General features: G+C 40.2%; 1 protein-coding gene across 1 annotated transcript in view; it reads right to left on the reverse strand.

Moving 5' to 3' along the window:
* Window positions 1-18,736, reverse strand: part of TBC1D32 (TBC1 domain family member 32) — a 95,258-nt gene that overhangs the window by 20,669 nt on the left and 55,853 nt on the right. Inside the window, exons 23-27 of the mRNA XM_056856625.1 lie at window positions 17,481-17,603; window positions 16,561-16,669; window positions 15,697-15,790; window positions 7,935-8,060; window positions 4,541-4,624 (exon numbers count right to left, since the gene is read on the reverse strand). Coding sequence (XP_056712603.1) covers window positions 4,541-4,624; window positions 7,935-8,060; window positions 15,697-15,790; window positions 16,561-16,669; window positions 17,481-17,603 — 536 coding nt within the window. The remainder of the gene's footprint in view (window positions 1-4,540; window positions 4,625-7,934; window positions 8,061-15,696; window positions 15,791-16,560; window positions 16,670-17,480; window positions 17,604-18,736) is intronic.

Raw genomic sequence — 18,736 nt, forward strand, 5'->3', positions numbered from 1 at the left:
AAGGTTACTTTTTAAGGAGCTGGAATACTTTGGGATTCATGACAACCTCTTCCCCAAATGATTTAAACTACAGGACAGCTAATAAAGCTAGTATTTATTTGAATTACTAGAAACTCAACTCTTCTAGGTATGAAGGAGGTGTGAATGTGTGATTCTAATGATGCGCTAAATGTCGCTTAATTCTAGATGCATTATTTCCCACAAAATGGAAGTGAAACCTGGTTTATTAACATATCTTCAGATACAGTAGCTTTCAGGACAAAAGCATCAAAAGATCAATTTTCTGTATCAGAAATCATTTTCTCTCTAACAAAAGGCAGAGCTTCTGAATTGTCAGTCTGGTGAAGAGGTGATACAAGTACAGTAATTAAACAGAATGAATACAATATGCTATACAAAATCTCCTTAGATGCCTAATTCAGTTAGGATTTAAGCAAAGGTCAGAGAATCACGTCACACTTCAAAAAGAAATTAAAATTGCTCAGAACAAGTCTAATTCAATTTTAGAAGAAACCTTACATCGAATGTATTCTAATTTATATTTAATTGTGATTTGATGACTATCAGGATTCCAGTTATATTCTTATTGACAACTTGGGCTGAAGTAGTATGACAATAATTAACCATTAAAAATAATCTTAGTACTTAGCTCTGAGAATTTAGAGATTTAACCAGATTAATAAAGCACTGAAAAATATTCCCGGTACCGATTTTTTACCCAGTTTTTCCACCACCAAAGTGACACACATCTGCCCCCCCCCCAAAAAAAAAAGTCTGCACAAAGAGGTACATGGGAAAACAGTTGTGGAAGAAGTCTGAGGGATACTGGGACATTCCAGAAGCTTGGACATTTCAGTAGCAACATTAGCAGTGTTGCCACTTCCCCATACTGTCTCCCCAATGGCTACCACTCACCACACATACTCCCACAAACTACTTCTAACCTTCCCAAAGGCAGGAGAAGAGAATATGCATCCCTTTATGCACAGTTCAACTGCTCCATTAACTTTTAACTGTAAATCTATGTAATTTTGTGGAATATGCAAGATAATTTTGTACCCTACTAATTAATCAGAACATTGCCACAAGTTTGAACATAGTTGCCACACAGTCTTGTATTGTCTGCATTCTATACCTCTTTCCTAGCACCAGTAAATCCTATACAGTGCAAAATTCTTAAGATGATCTCACTAAACCAATTAGCCTAATTTTTTAAAAATTAGAAATACTGAGCTTGCTTCTTAGATCTTCATCAAATATAGGCTTGGCTTAATTCTTGTTTGGAGGGAACAGAGAAAACTATAGTTTATGGTTCATATATGACATAGTCAACAATGGCTTACTGTAAATCTAGAATGCAAGATACACATGAATTAAATAAATAATATATAAATCTGAAGATGGAGGGCCTGAGAAGGTGGGTGGTAAGGAGAGGATATGGAGGCTGCCAAGAAGAGGGAAAGAGGAAATAATGTGGGGAGAGGAAAAATGAAGTGCCCCTGCACATTTTCAGAGGTTAGCATTTTTGTGTGTTTTTGGTTTAAAAGTTAAGAGTATTCATAAAGGTCATGAGATCTCAAAACAGGAGGAAAAATAAAATGTAATTTCCCAGTACATAAGGTTCCAATCTGTCACTATTCTGCACATTACGAAACATGTACTTCTGTATTTGCATCTTTAGCTACTATTCAGCAGAGAACCAAAACTACACTTACTGAAAGGTTTTTATGAACAAGGGTGAAGCAATTTAAAAACACAAAAGGTCAAATTTTAAACTGCTTGCCATATTGCAAAAACATTTCAGTTTTTACTGCTACTGAAAGGGAAGTGAAAAATAATGGAAAAGATGTGTTCCACATCTAATTAAACAAGACGTGTAGTTAGAACACAGTTCAAAGTGAAGTACATACAACTACTTATTTCTAGTATGACATTAAATTTTCCATCATTTTTAAGGTAGTTTAATAATTCACACTGAAGAGACTATTAACAAATAACTCCTCAGTATTTTGCCAAAAAATTTAAAGGGAAGAAAGGGTAAAGTATGAACAAACAACAGAAGGTACTGACTTTGTTTTACAGACGTCAGTGAACATAATGTAATCTAACAGCAAGAATGCAAATAAAAACATAATAAAAACAAATTGAGAAATGTTCTTTGAATAGCCATGTCTCAAAGAGATTGCAGTATACTTTACTATGGTGTCGTTTTTGCTATGTTTTGTGATAAAATGGGACAATAAATTCAGGCTCTATTCATTCACCAGCTATGGCCCTTTAAGTTTCACATTATAGCCACTTGGCCAAACGTAAGTACAAGAAAAAGGTTCTTCTAAAAATATGGCCAATGCTACTCCAAAAAAGTAACAAGAAAACATGTAAGAATGAGGCTTTGTTCAGAAGAATGGCCCATCTAATCTAGCAACGGCCTCCATGAGTGATGGTGTGATGATCCAAAGATCATTCAGCCAAACCATCCCCCACCCCATTTTTGTATGTGCTTGTGAAACCTGAGCTGAATTTGACAATACAATTAAACAATATACTTGGTGTGGAAGCACAGCACTGTAGAGGATGTTAGCCAGAGCCTTGGAACAGACAGCTATTTACACTGATTATTACCTTCAAGAGATACACTTATAACAATTGTCCACCTCACAGCTTCAGGTGAATCACAGTATAGTTTTAAGATTTGAACAGATAATTAAAGGCAAGAGCATCTTAGTTTCCTGAAGAGCATCCCAGTTCAGACATGGGCTATGCTTTGGATCCAGCTGAAGCAAGAACTCCAGAGAGAAACTCTGAAGATCAGGTGAGAGTTAGGAACAGGGATGATGTCATAGGTAAGCTTAGGTGGTCACTTGCCGACCAATGAGAGCTGCCAGTGGGCTCACTCACAGTGGCGGTTTCTCTGAGTGAAGGAGGGCGTCTGAAGGAATCAGCTGAAGGCAGAGGAGGGATCACCTCCTTTCCATCTCCCCCCTACTCTCTCCCCAGCTTTCCCCTTGCAGTCCACTGTCTGCACACAGCATTTGCCCCCATGGGCTTGGGAGGAGTTGGTGTATTTGTTGCAGGATGTACTAAAACAAAGGACAGGATTGCCCCTTGGGAACCATGAATGGTCCTTTCTCTTCCTATCTTACATGGTACACACTGAAACTGCTAGAACTCAGCTAGAAAGTTATGACGCTACTACCACAACATCTTAAAGATTCTGCTGTGGTAGAAACAGTGCTAGAAGCACAACAAGATCTTCAGTAATACCTCTGGGACTAGCTGGCTCCAAAACTGAAATGGGAAAAGAAGATATTTTTTAAAGCATTTCCATAATAATTGTCAATTCTGAAATAGTTTCTTTGTACATAAGAATGATTCTCAGTTACACGTAGTTCAAACTATGTGTTTTGAATATGTTGTACTCACAGCTTGCCCATACGTTGTCCCATGGACAGAGGCTGGATTTCCAGTAGTCTTCCCTTGGAAGCCCTACATGTATGCGTCATCTTTGCCAACACAGGCAGGCACTAGAGTTAACAGTTGTAACTGATTATAATTAAAAACTGCAACTGCATAAATGCTGATATATTGGCTTATTATTCTCCCTCATCTTTGAAAATGAAAACCCAAAGTAATTTGATCTTTCCAGATTTGCAAATTTTATAATGGATGGAAATCCTGAGGGATTTCAGAACAGCTGGATGAATTTTGTTATTCTAATTTCAACTACCCAAGGGTTTAAAAAGCTACTGTAGTTTAAGATAATCAATTTCTCATTTCCAGAACATGATAACACTGAATATCAATGCAATGTCCTCAAACAATTTTCATATAACACATTGATGCTATTCATTAGGAAGCCAGGCTAGACTATTGTCATACTCCCTGATGATGATCAGAAACCTGGCCAAGGGGTATGCGTGTTTCAGCTGTACTGTGTAGTTTGCTGGCTCATTAAGCACAAATTCATCTCTGCTATCCTTACAAAAAAATTGGGAAATGGAACATCTTAATACTAGACTCCATGTTCCCATGTGGATATACAGTTTGTGCCATACTGTCTCACTACACAATACTTTTAAGATCCTGTAGATATTATATCTAAAGAACTAAATAAATAGCCCATTGAAAAATGTAAAGCTGCATTTCATTTTGGCTTTTAATTTAGTGTAACACACAAAGTGACCCTCTGGGGCAGGCAGGCTATTCACTCAAGTAAAATACATATATAAATAAGTACGCCACTTGTACAAAACTCAAAATCTACTATAACACAGAATATTAATATTAGTATAATTAATAAACAAAAGTAGTAAGGTGGTAGATTTTATACTGATATCCCACCTTTCTTTACAACTGAAAAACCTAAGGCGACCAACACAATATATAACAGTGGAAGAGACCTTGGTATCTTATCCCCATTCTTCGCTCTCCTGATAACTACAGAATGCACTAGCTGATAATAGAACTTAAAAAAATTGGTTGGCAGCCATCATTTATCAATTTATTAACTTAAAACAGAAGAATAATAGACAAAAATTACCTTTATATTCTTTGTCAATAAAGTAACATTCTGATGGTGTTTCAGAGAGATGAAACACAAACTTTTCAATTAATTCTCCCAAATCTGCAATAAATGATTATCACAAAAGTAACATTATACAAAATGTAGAACCACCTCATCAGACAAAATGAACATATTTGGGAACCAAAGTCATTTAAACTGCCACATGTTTATTCACACTTGCAAGGAAAAACAATTCAAAGCATACATTCTGCTTTTGTATTCATAACAACATATTTAACTTAAAGTTTAATTTTAATGGCTTCTTTAACTATTTCAGTGTAAACTGAAAGGGAATCTTCTGTTAGCCCTCAATTCTCCAAGGATTACTCCTGAATTAGTTGGACAGTTCTAATATAAAGAAAATTAGCTGTAATTAGATTGCTCTATCTGTCTACATTGCTCTATGCACACAGGCTGAAGGGAAAGTATGGCCATCAACTTGTAGTAAGGATCAATGAGATTTAGAATGTGTTGTCTCCTTTGGGGATAAAGCAGCAAACCTTCCTAGATCGATCCTATCATCCTTATTCAGAGCCCTAAATGCTCTCCATACAAGCAGCATTATTTAAATGAATAGAACAGCCCTGAAAAGGAGAATAGTTTTTGGGTTGGCTGCCATTAATATGCTGACAACATCTAGCTCTATACTTCCTTATCCAGATCTTCTGGTGATGTGTTAGAGGTCCTGAATCACTTCCTATCTTCTGGGGTTAAATGGTTAAAAATGAATAAAGTAAAACTGACAAGACAGAGGTAATGCTGGATGGGAAGATGGAGAGCCTGAAGGTCTTTGTGCTTCCCATCTTCCAAGGGGTTCATCTGACACTTGCTGACTTGGTTAAGAGCCTAGAAGTTATACTGGATCCACTATTACTGCTGGAGAAGCAAGTTAAGTGAACAAAAAACAGTTTCTTCCAAGTTAAACCTGGAAGATGCCCCCCTATCTTGACTTGAACACACATAAACACATGAAGCAGCCTTATACTGAATCAGACCCTTGGTCCATCAAAGTCAGTACTGTCTACTCAGACAGGCAGTGGCTTTCCAGGGTCTCAGGCAAGGCTCTTTCACATCACCTACCTGCCTAGTCCCTTTAACTGGAGATGCTGGGGATTGAACCTGACACCCTCTGCATGCCAAGCAGATGCTCTACCACTGAGTCACAGTCCCTCGCCACTTGGCCCACCTGGCCACCTCTACCCATCAAAGACAGACTAATGTAATGCCCTTTACATAGGTCTTCCCTCAAAGTCAACTCAGAGACTCCAACTGGTGCAGAATGCTACAGCTTGGTTATTATCAAGAGCTAGGGAAAGCATGCATCTTATTCCCATTCTGCACTCACTCCACTGGCTGTCCATCAGTTACTGAGCTCAATTTAAAGTACTGACTATCACATGCAAAGCCCTTCATATGGCTTTGGACCCTCATATCTGCAGGACTACCAATCGTCTTATGCTCTGCCACAACAACTTCACTCATCTGAGCATGGACTTCTGCAGGTGCCAATCTGCAAATGGACAGGATCAACAACTGCCTATACATGAGACTTCTCTGTTGTGGCCTCCACTTTACATAATGGTTTGCCTGATGAAGTCAGCAAGGCTCCCTCTCTCCTGGAATACTGTAAACTATGAAATCTGAATTATTCAGGAGGTCATTTTTACATAGGCTATATTGTAACAGAATGGTTCAGGAAGATCCTTTAAGAAAGGGGAAAGGCCTGTGGACTATACTACTGGGCATAGTACATTCTATCTATTGATAGCAGGACTGCCTACTATGTAATTTCTGCATCGTTTAACATGTCGTGTTAATACTTATTCTTTGTTTCAATTTTTTGTAGTCCTAATCCTATTATATTGCTTACTGAATTGACTGCATTGACTTAAACAGTGTAATACACCTTGATTCTCAGTAAGAAAAATGGACTGTAAATAATGTGAATAAATATTGATTTTTGATAATGCATCAATAGCGTCTGCATGGAGTAACCCCATCCCAAATGTCCTTTCTTATGGATACTTCCCTGTTCTTTGGTGAAAAGTCAGTAATTAAATTGGTTAAAGAAGCTGGCTCACAAATTCAGGAGATAGCACACTACCTGGGACTGGAGCATTTACCTCTGCAGAAGAAAATGCAGGAGTGGACTAAAATTTACTGACTCTTGTTGCTAGAAATAGTTTAGTAGCTGTCACCAGTTAAAGACACATACATCAATATTCCAAGAAAATTTCTCTCCTCACAAAACATTTTTCTTCTATTAATTGATCATTTCCCCCCAGCTGCAGCTCTAACAGAGGTATGCTGGCAGGTTAAAAATTATATACAGTCAACATTTCACATGAAATGATTGTTCTGAAATAAAGTTATCTCCAGACTTGCTAATATGCTTTTATGAATTTGTTGCTCAGCTTTTTCTATAGCTGCTGGTAGCAAAAGAATTTATCAAGTTTCTGACTTCAGAGTTAACAAAGTGTAAATATCACAGAATTATTTTCATATGTCACAATGGAGCTGCCAGTACAAATAATATGCCTTGCATTTGAGTAATTGATATGGCCTATTAAAAAGAACAATACATTTCTTTTTTGCCATTTACAAGTTCATTAATTTTAAACATCAGGAGTTGCAGTTTTAATATGTATATTTAAGCAAATAGTTTCTGAACAAGTGGTTACATATTTTTTGCATTCAGAATGATACACATGATTTACATTATCTAAGCTGAAGAAGTCTGGCAATACTGCTGTATTCACAAAAATTGATGGTGTGAATGCTAAACTATAACACATTTTAAAAATTGCTAGACAAACAGCAGGCATAAAAATACTACCAGGCTAAAGATACAATAAAATCTAATTTAAAAGCTGTTATGATTCAAGTTACTTATCCTGGAAGTCGTCTACACAAGATGAACAACTCTGGTTAACTTCCAGTTTCCATTTTTAATGTAATTTTTGTTGCTCCCCAAGAACCTAGGTCATCAGATGCTTCACAATTACCCTGGCACAGCATTCCTTGGGGTGGAACTATGTGTTACAAGGGAAACATGGCATTGCCAACGCTGTGCTTCCTACCTAATGCTAATATGGAGGCTGGAGAGGATTTGTAAAAGAAAACTGGCAGTTATAAGAGAAGTCAATCACACGTGCACATGTGTTCGCACATGCGTGTGCACACACACAGAGTTGGGAAGGGAAGATAATGGATAGTTCTAATCCTCCAAAAGGATTAAAGTCGTATCAACATAACTGGCAAATTGGTTTACAGGTCATGGCTTTTCCTACAATAGCCCTCAGATTTATTTAGGGAATTATCAAGATAATATGATGCTAAAGTAATTTCATTTTGGGGGAAATGTACTCACTTGTTCCACTCACAACATATGGTTTTCTTTCTATGATTTCACGAAACTGTATTTGAATATTTTCAATCCATCCAATTTGTTTATCTGGATTCTTTAGATCAGATAAAAGTTTGCTTACATCATCATCTGAAAAAAAGACAAAAAGTATTATAATGAAACTAGCTTTATTTTTGAGAAGCCAGTGTGGTACAGTGATTTGAGTTTCTGACTAGGATCAGGGAGACCAAGGTTCAAATCCCCATTCTGCTACAGAAACCGCATACTGCTACCTTGGGCTGGCCACACAGCCTAACCTACCTCACAGAGCTATCATAAGGATACAATGAAGGAGAGGAGAATGATGGAAACTGCTTTGGGTAGTGCATAAATTAAGTAAATAAATAGTTAAAGCTGGTTTGATTCTCCCTTAAGTGGCAGAGAAAGTCGGCATATAAAAACCAACTCTTCTTCTTCTATCACGTTCCTTAAAAAAAAAAAAACTAAAAAGGAGGGACATTGTGCCATACAGTTATTTTCATTAACATTCAACATAGTTCACATAAGGAGTCACAATAAGTATTGGGATGACTACGGCTGAGAAAAGTGCTGCCACACTTACAGGAACTACTTCAAATTGTATGTGTTCAAGGGGTGTATTGTTTTGCTTAGACTTATCAGAAAAGGCCCATAGATTCATCATTTGGAAACTAAACAGAACAAAGGTAGCTCTAGCTGAAACTGAAGATTGAAGAATCTGGGAATTATTTTGTTTGTTTTTGCATTTTCCACCATTTAGATCAGGGGTGGGGAACCTTTTTTCCTCCAGGGGCCATTTGGATATTTATAACATCATTCGCGGGCCATACAAAATAATCAACTTAAACATTAGCCGACTAAGCCCCAAGCAGTCAGCTGCCCCAGATGACCCCCCCTCGGGCAGGCAAGCAGGCAGGCATCCAACCGGTAGTGCACGCGCCCACCTGGTGACACAGGATGGTCTGTTGCACCAGCCTGGTGTAGCCGTCCAGCCACACGCCAGAGTTGCTTCTGCTCCCCATGGTCAGGACCGGATTCTACAGCCGGCTCCTGCTACCTCTGCCTGCAGGGGTGAAATGAGGACACACTGGCTAAGAACTCCCCCCCCCCCGTGCATTCTGGCCCTGCCCCCTTTAACCCCTTCATTGTCGCCACTTCAGCCCCCAGCCCTCTTGTAGTACAGAGGGAATATGTTTCTCCACGGCTCAGGTGGGAAAGGGTTAACACAGTTTCTTAGGCGGTCCTAGCAGCTCCATAGCTAACGACTCTTCTGCAAGGGGGAAAAAAGGTCCCTTTTCTCAGCAAAAAAACCTCACATCCGCCTTGAATATTCCTGTCCGAGGGAGGGGGCGGATCGCCAGTCTTAGATCCTTCTGAACTAGAGATCTGCCAGGACCCATGAAGGGCCAGACCAAACAATTTCGCGGGCCTTAAACGGCCCCCGGGCCTGACGTTCCCCATCCTTGATTTAGATCAAAAAGGAGTTGCATTGTGTATAGAGTCTTCTTCCAGTATAGGCTCTTAAAAATGCTTATAAAACATACTCTTCAAGAAATGCTTATCTTTCATTTACTGGTTTTGATTTACACAACAGCCTACCTTAACCAACCTGAAATGATATTTTGCAAAGAAATTTCAATTCTTACTGAATATATGGTACCTTCAATTAATGTTATTCTTACAAAAGTCTTGTGAGATGGGTTAGTTGCTGTAGCTCAGTCTAATCTAAGATCACCTGGTGAGCTTCATGATGGAAGAGAGCTCTGAACCGAGCTCACAGAATCATAGAGTTGGAAGGGACCACCAGGGTCATCTAGTCCAATCCCCTGCACAATGCAGGAAATTTACAACTACCCTCCCCCCACACCCCCAGTGACCCCCACTACATGCCCAGAAGATGACCAAGATATGTTCCCTCTCATCATCTGCTTAAGGTTATAGAATCAGCATTGCTGACAGATAACCATCTAACCTCTTCTTGTACCTGTTAAAATGAACACTCTCACCACAACGCCCCACTGGCCACCCAAAGGGAATGAACTCAAAAGTTACAAACAAGTCACTTTTTTCTAGATGAGACTGAGCAATGTACTCTATCCCCTCAATATGCAACAAAACTGAAGATTTCCTGGCTGGCATTTAGGTGTTTTAACAAATAGTGGTTTGTTTCTTACAACATCAGATTTTAAATAATTAATAATCCCGGTTTGTAGGCAAGAAACAAACTATAATTTGTTTAAAAGGCTGTGATTTGGTCATCACAACAAAATGCAGTTAGTCTGAACAGGAAGGCCATTTTTGCATGGCTGCTTCCACGCGGTCACCCCGCTGACTACTTCAGGACTTTGCTTTGATTATGCTTGCATTTTCCGACCATCAGAGGTCGCCTTGCTCTCCTCGCACGTTTCCTGGATGCTGGCTAAACACGCATCCAGAAAACGCAGGCAAAATGGTTGGGGAAAGTGAGGCGACCTCTGATGGGTAGAAAATGCAAGCATAATCAAAGCAAAGCCCCAACGTAGTTGGTGGGGTGACAGCCATGCATAAATCTTTAATGTTAGGGGAAGACTTCCTGGCTTATTTCTGTCACAAGCCAGCCATGGTTTATTTGTGAAATCTGAAAGAAGACAGTCTGTGGGGTTCTAGTGAATCAAACATATCCATGGCTCTTGGAACCCAAAATGGTTTATGTAAACCAATAAAATATTCTTCTTGTACAATCTGACAAGCACTAGAAAATAAAATATGACATACTGACACAGTACCTAGCTAACCTTTGCAAATTAGCAATTAGAAGATATTTGGACGCAAATCAACAAATTGTAGAGAGAAGAGATTTCTAAGCAAGATACATTTCTTAAAGGGTTTAAATAAATATATTTATATTTAAAAATATAAATATAACTTAAATAAATATAATTTAAACCGATTAAACAGATTTTTTTGGAGGCACATAGCAGTTGAATGATAAAATATTACAACAGAAGAAGTTAGCAGAAATTCTTTGTAGATAGGTGTCTAGAAGTGGCTTTGTATAGCTACACAGAGCTTGCAACTGAGGCTTTCTTAAATATAAATGCACTCAATACCATTTAAAGGGCCCTCTTTGAGTTTTTTGCTACCTTACTTGTAAATTTAGCAAAATTCAAAACAAGCAAAAGTTGCACAGGTAAAAATGCCGTTTCATTTCTGGAGTTAAACCTTGCATATTTGCTTCTTTGTCCCTTTAAACAGCCTGTTATTTCTGCTTCATATCAAATTTTTAATATCCCACTTAATATTTAATTTTCTAAATGAAATCATCACTTACAAATGCCGTTAGCCCTTTTTAGTAAACAGAAAATATTTGCTGTTTGGCTTGTTTCATTGCAGAACATGCATTTTAAAATAGTTAGGAGCTTAATAATTTATACCCAAATCATTTTCCTAGCATTGGAATTCATTTGACCAATCCAGGGCAATTGAAGACTGCATTTCAAAGTACAGTTATTCTAATCTATTTAGTATGCCCATTCTAATGCCAAGTAATTACAGCAAGCGACTTCTTCACTTGTCTGGCAGCACAAACCAAATTCGATTCTTTGTCTTATACTCATTTTAACTCTCCCTGGCTGTGAAAAAAAAAGCCTTTATACCAGTCAGATGATCAGCAGTGCTAGAGGGTCTCTGGCTCATCAGGTGATCATACGACTTACATTCACTGTTGCTATATTTTCTAGGCACTTCCACAGGAGAAAGTTTTCAGAACACAGGAAGTTTTGGGTTTAAAGAATCTTGTTTTCTACTGCCACCATAATGTATGTACCCCACTCTTCACTGTACCCTACTCTACAAATTGTTCACATTCAGAACACCAGCTGGCAGGGAACTTCATGCAATCTTATTATTTTTCTGTCAAGTGGTATTATATCCATCGTAAGCCATTCTGAGCTTATAGAAAAACATTCTGTAAATGTCCTAAATAAATAAATTTCCTGAAGCTCATCCATAGTAGACAGATGGAAACATTGCTGTGAACTGCCAAGCAGCTCTTCCAACATAGCACAATTGCTTTGACAAAGTAGGCTCTGGCTCAAGAAAAGCTTGTGCCAAAATAAATTAGTTAAGTATTTAAGGTGCCACAAGACTCTGCCATTTTGGATGTAGCAGATTCACACAGCTACCTCTCTGGAATTTGTCTCTCTCTATTGATTTGGAGCCGCCCCAGCCACCTTGGCTGGGGAGGGTGGAGTAGAAATTTAATTAATTAAATAACTAAATAAAATATCTAAGGCAATCATAATTCTTTGGTGCAACTGCAAACATCTTACTGTTACTCCAGTAAGCTATCTTTTTCCGAACAACAGAAAAAATTAACGGCTTGCTGCATGCAAGGGAGAGGATGATTAACCATGCAATCCTGAAGGGGGTGGTGGAGCCGCATAAGAGCCTGCGTGACTCCTACGCCGGGGTCCATGCCTCTTGTACCATCCAAAGTGGCACTGGAATAGGCCGACTTATGCCAGCTTTGGGGAGCTACACAGCAGCATGGGTCTTGGGTGGCGGCGGCAGAGTTTTACTAGTGTCCAGGGGGCATTCCTGGGGGAGGAGTTGTCTTTAGGCAGCTTCCAAAGCCCTTTCGCCATAAGAATGCGCCACTTTGCAGGCATCCAGTTACAGATGCAAAATAGATGGCGTAAAATACATTCTTAAATTTTTATTTCCAGGCCTGGAAGCCTCTCAAGAGGTGGAATAGTTGCACCATCCCCAGCCATCAACTAACTATCCCCCCTTCTTCCACTATGGCCTGATTTTTCTCAGCCACTGATGGGTGGGAAGGGATCTTCTTAATATGGAGTAAAACTAGAAAATTCTAGGCCCCCACCCTGTTCTGCTAAGATCTGACACAAGACTGATTTATCTTCCACTAGCATAGCAGGTATAGGAGTAAACCAAACAGTCATGTACCTATTTACAGTTAAGGCATATTAAGGTGCTGGTTTTGACCTTTAAAGCCTTACACGGTCTGGGACATTCGTACCTTTGGGACTGCCTCTCCTGGTACACCCCCCAAAGAGCATTGCACTCTACTGATAACAATCTACTGGTGGTCCCCAGTCCAAGAAGTGTGCAACTGTCCTCGACAAGGGCACAGGATTTTTCGGCCCTGGTTCCAGCCTGGTGGAACTCTCTTCCTAGTAACATCGGGGCCCTGAGGGACCTTAAAGAGTTCCGCAGGGCCTGCAAGACAGAGTTGTTCCACCGGGCCAAAACAGGGCAGCCACGGTTTGCTATCTGTGCTGGCCTCCCTTCCTATCTTTCTATGTTTTTGGAACTATGATTATGTGGGAGATACTGACTGCTCCGCTGGTCTTCTAGTAGCTGGTATGCTCTGAACGAGCACCATCTTGTTATATCTGTGGTATTTATTAATTTGTCAGTACTTTTGAATTTTAATGTAGATGTAATGTATTTTTATGGTTTTATTATATATACGGTCGGGGATCGGAGGGCAGGATAGAAATTGAATAAAATAAATAAATAAATAAAATAAAAGAAACCTAACATATCATTTCTGTTTTATTTTTGCAAATTTTACAATGCTTCTCAAGACTTTAAATCTACTTTACACTGTTACTACAAATGAAAACCCTTTATTCTAACAAAAAATGGAATACCTAATGTTCATGTTAGTGAGCATTCCACAGTGCTTAATATCCAGGGTGATGCATTACAGATCCCACTACACATCAAAGGAATTCTCTAAAACAAGTCTGAATTTTCTTTAATTCTCTATAAAACACTAATTTGCTCCCAAAGCTCCTTTTGCTCAGTTTGATTTTTATATAGAATATCCAATTGCTTTTATTATGGAAACCTTAAACTGCTTAGACTAAATTCAAGGAACACTCAGAAAGTTACCGTATTTTCCGGCATATAAGACGACTTTTTAACCCAGGAAAATCTTCTCCAAACTGGGGGGTCGTCTTATATGCCGGGTATCGTCTTTCCTCCCCGGCCTCCGCTTCAGCTTCCGCTGCCTGGGGAGGCTCTCTCCCCGCCTCGCCTCCAGGGAGGGAGGGGAAAGAAGACGAGGCCTTGCTCGAGGGGCAGCAGCAGCAGCCGCCAAGTGCCTGGCCGGCGATGCCGCCGCCGCAGCAGCCCGCCCGGTGAGTGCGTGCCCCCGAGACCGGCAGAGGGGGTGCTAGAGGGGTCGCCCCTCGCCCGCCGATGGGCCGGGATGGGCAGCCGTGCGGCGGGGCGCCGCAAAGGGACGGGGCGGCAGGGGGACGCACGGGCAGCCCTCGCCCCCCCTCTGCTCAACTCCAGCCGGACTTTGGCAAGTGCGCTCGGCGGGGCGCGCGCAGCTCCCACAGGAAGAGTTGGGGTCTGCCCCCCCCCCGCCCCCAAGTTCTGGGCTCCGCTCTGGAGTGCCGTCCCAGCTCCGCGGAGTTCAGGCGCGCCCGCTGACTCCCGCGTAAGCGCGCGGGCCTTGCGTGCGTATCCCCTCCTCCCTTCCCGTCCCTCCCCTCCCGTGTTTTATTTGGGGGGAGGGCTTTGCTTCCCCTCCCCTTGGGGGCCCCGACGAGCCTTTGGCTCCGGCTCGCCTGCCTCCCGAGGCACGTCATCCCTGCGCTCCGGCTCTCCGCGCCCTCTCGCGCTGTCCCCTCCGCCTGGGCTCTGCGCCCCCCCTCTCTCCCCGGCTGCCCCTCGCGCAATGAGCGCCCCCCGGCCCTGGCGCCACCACCCCTCCAAAGACCCGGAGTGGGGCGTGGCCGCCTCTTCGGGCGCTCCCGCCGCTTGCAGAAAGAGCCGAAATCCAGACTGGGCGGAGGTGACGCCAAGAGAAGCCCCCCACCCCCTCTCCGGCCAGGGGGCTGCACGTGCTGGATCAGGACTTCTCTTTCTCCAGGCAGGGCAAGGGCCAGAGGGAAGGGGCCCTTTTCCCCATGCTTTGCTGGGGGGCGGGGGGACACCTTCCTTGGGACATTCCCAAACTCTGTATTTTAATTCTAAAAATGGGGGGTCGTCTTATACGCCCAGTCGCCTTATACGCCGGAAAATACGGTATCTGTAGGTCATATAAACATAGATGGTATTAACTAAGATGTTAAGCCTAATGCTTGACTTTGACTTTAAATCATAAGCAGCAGCACAATAGGCCCAGTTATCTATAATTCTGACAGGTTTTGTACAAACAAAGATCTGTTTTGGGGACAAATATAGTCTATAGAAAGCAAGGACTACATTCAGTAAAAACTTCTTCATCTGAAGTGAAGCTCCTCAAATATTTTTATTTTATTCTCTGAGGAAGTGCCTTCAGTGTTTGAAATGCATATCATGATTGCAGTGCTTGTTTATACAACAAATATCTACTTGAGATTTTGCTTGGTGCAACATTCTGCATTTGCGGCAATACCTTATAATTCCAAAGTTACTGAAAATCAACCCATATTACAAGTCAATCTGGAAACATAAGTCAAGTCATGCAAAACAAAAGCTCAGATGAAATACTTTTTAAAAAAACCTATATTGTCAATATGCCCCCCATCAGCTGCCGAAGAATTCATTAAACCTCATATCTTCCACTCACCCAAGACTTATTTATTTACTTATTAAATCTTCTTGATGAATGCATAAAATAGAACTGGGAAGTAGAACTTTGAGTGCAGCAGCATACTATCAATGAATCCATTAGATAACAGATGAATCCCACACATTTTCTGGAATTTCCAGTTTATCACACTAGTAAACCAACATTTTATACCTTGTCTCACATCAGTTGTTCTAGGAAATCCACCAAGATAACACATCGGACAAGGATATGATGAAAACATTGGCCAGGGATATGGATCATCACCCTAATGGGTATAATCAAGAATACTATTAATACTTTACTGAGAGTTTATCCATTTCATTCAAACATCCAATTAATCTCACAATTTGAGCTTTATGAAATCTACAATGCTCTGTTACCTACATACCTAACATACTAAGCATATGCAGTATATTTTAATGCTATTATTTTCTGTAATTAAAAATAAATACAGACGATACAACACCTAGTTAGTGAAAGAGAAGATCTAACCAGCTTTCTCAGGTAACTACAGGGATACTCTTTTTCTCCACTCACAGGAAAACTATTGTTTTCAGAGGAATACTTTATTTACAATTGTGTATACTGATTTGACTACCCACACTGTAGTGACAATTTCAATTTCATTTTTGTAAGGGTGATAATCCATAGAAAGAATAGCAGGTAAGACTGGAATGCTGGTGAGATCCGAAGGTAACTAGTATTACCAATATCATTCAAATGGTATAAAAACAATAAGAACCAACTATCAACAGAATTGTTCTATAAGGAAATAAAACTAAACCATAACAAACATTTGACATAAACTAAGCACTATAGTACAATACAATTCTTTTACGTAATTCAGAAAGTAAATCCTGTAACAGGTAGCCGAAGTTTCAAAGGAGTCACTAATATAAATTTCAGAAGTTTGTTTTTAATTAAAACATTTGTATCTTGATTTATTTCCTTGGATTCAAGGCAATTCTTGATTATTAGTTCTTAATAGTATCACCACATAGAGGTTGGAAAAAATGTATTAAACATATATACAACCGTATGCACTATTCTTGAAGGCAAGATCCGTTCCGTTGGTCCTCCAAGAACATTTATTCTAACAAGGATATGGTTTCTTTCTACTGATAAGCCATCAATTATAAACTCTCTGCAATAAAATAAAATTGAATTACTTTTGAAAGTAGCTATCAGTCTAGAAGAACAGTGCTCAAGGAAATGGATAATTCATAGGGTAGTTAGCCAGTTAACAGTTATTTCTGACAATTTTATCCGTCCTGGAACCAGCACTAAATATGGAGCTGTGACCAAATGCAGAATGCAGAATCCTTTCTATGCCTCAACTGTCCATAATATAGTATCAGCTGATACCATCATGATATGCTTAGTGAACCAGACATCACTATGTTACCTGGGCAAATATACCACCACTTCTAAGAGATAGGAGATACCAAGAGTGAGTACTAATTGAAATATAGAATCACCAGAAAGATACCAAGGATATAAAAGTGCTCCTATCTCTGTTAGGCTGAAGCTTCTTTGGTGATTAAGATTAGGAAAACAACAGAGAACCCCTTCTTGTTCTCTCTATGTAACCAGGGCGTTTCATACTGAACGTGTTTAGCCATATAACGTACAATGATTTGTGATCTGTAGATTCCTTTTCTAGAAAGGCTGATGTGATGGAACACAACAGTATATTACAACATCCTCCTTTAAAGACTAGAATTCTATTCTTGATGACTGGCAGCAAGCCATCTCCTTCATATGTAGTAATCCCTAGCAAGGAAGGAGAGTTCTAGCTTACACGTTTCTCAACTCAATACACCCATTAAAGATTCACACATGCAAAAGCATGAAATTACTCTGTCCACCACATGGAACTGGGTGATTGGGGGGGAGGGGGGTACACAGAATTATGAATTGTAGCAGTAATAATATTTTGAATTGTTATTACTTACAGAGAATTATCAGAAATTGTGATGGCATTCTCTTTTTGTGCATCTAACAGCACTTCTGATATCTTAAACTGAGATTCTAAAAGCAGAAGTATATCTAGATCACAGCATAGTACATTTAATAACCTGTAGGGCACAACAGATAAAAAAATGCAGAATATTAATTGCTAATTGAAAAAAATGTAATTTGCAACAAATGAATTTGTTTCTAAATTGCTATAAAACAAAAAAAAGTGGGCAATTATTTTTGTCTTTTTGCATTTTAGCATAATCTTAAACAGATACAACTTTCAATAGATTTTTAATTCACTGGGAGAAGATGGACAAAAAAGAATGTGTGTTAGTTTTTATATAAGCTCAATTACATGGATTTATGGGGGTGGGGAACAAACATGCGTTAGAAAATCATAACCATCGTAGCTGCAGGACTGTCTCTCCTGGTATGCCCCCCCAGAGAGCATTACGCTCAGCAAATACCAACTTGCTGGTTGTCCCTGGCACGAGAAATTGTCAGAATTAGCAAGGCTGACATATTAGTATCTGAACTGACAGGTTTTAGATCTTGACCATCTAGATTGGAATGTCCCTGGAAAGTCCCTGACTGATGTCATACTGTAAACCAGCCTGAACCTGATTAAGCCAAAGCTGATGCAAGGTACTGCAAGAGGGCAGTGAGTCAGCACTAACCTGATTGGTGGCTGGTGGGAAGGAACTGTATATATGTGTATATCCCTGTAACTAGTGTGTGGGAGAATATAGTGGATTGAGTTCGTGTTGGAGATTGCTGTGAGTCTGAACACTGTAAATAAATCAAGCACTGTTTTTAGTAGCAAGGATCTCTGGTGGTTTTTCCTGGGACATCTGACTAATCCACTAGCTCCCGCGACAGAAGTGTCCGGCTGTCCTCAAACAGGGCCAGGGCTGTTTTGGCCCTGTTCTTGGCCTGGGGGAACTCTCTCTAATGAGACCAGGGCCCTGTAGGATCTAGCACAGTTCCGCAAGGCCTGTAAGACCGAGATGTTCCGCCAGGCCTATGGTTGAGGGCAGCAACAGTTTCCATTATAGCTAGCCTCCCTTCCTCTCTCTTTTCCTGCCTTCCATCTGTGCTTTAATAGGGGACCCTGACTGCTTTCTCTGGGCTAGCTGCAGCCCTGTGTAACGATAAATGAGCACCTATTTGATTTTAGCTCAGAACTGCTGGTTTTAAATTAAAATTTGATTTTTTCCTGTATATTCTTATTGTTGTTTTATGGTATTTT

The sequence above is a fragment of the Euleptes europaea genome, chromosome 10 (genome assembly GCF_029931775.1).
Source record: "Euleptes europaea isolate rEulEur1 chromosome 10, rEulEur1.hap1, whole genome shotgun sequence".
Taxonomy (NCBI): Eukaryota; Metazoa; Chordata; class Lepidosauria; order Squamata; family Sphaerodactylidae; genus Euleptes; species Euleptes europaea.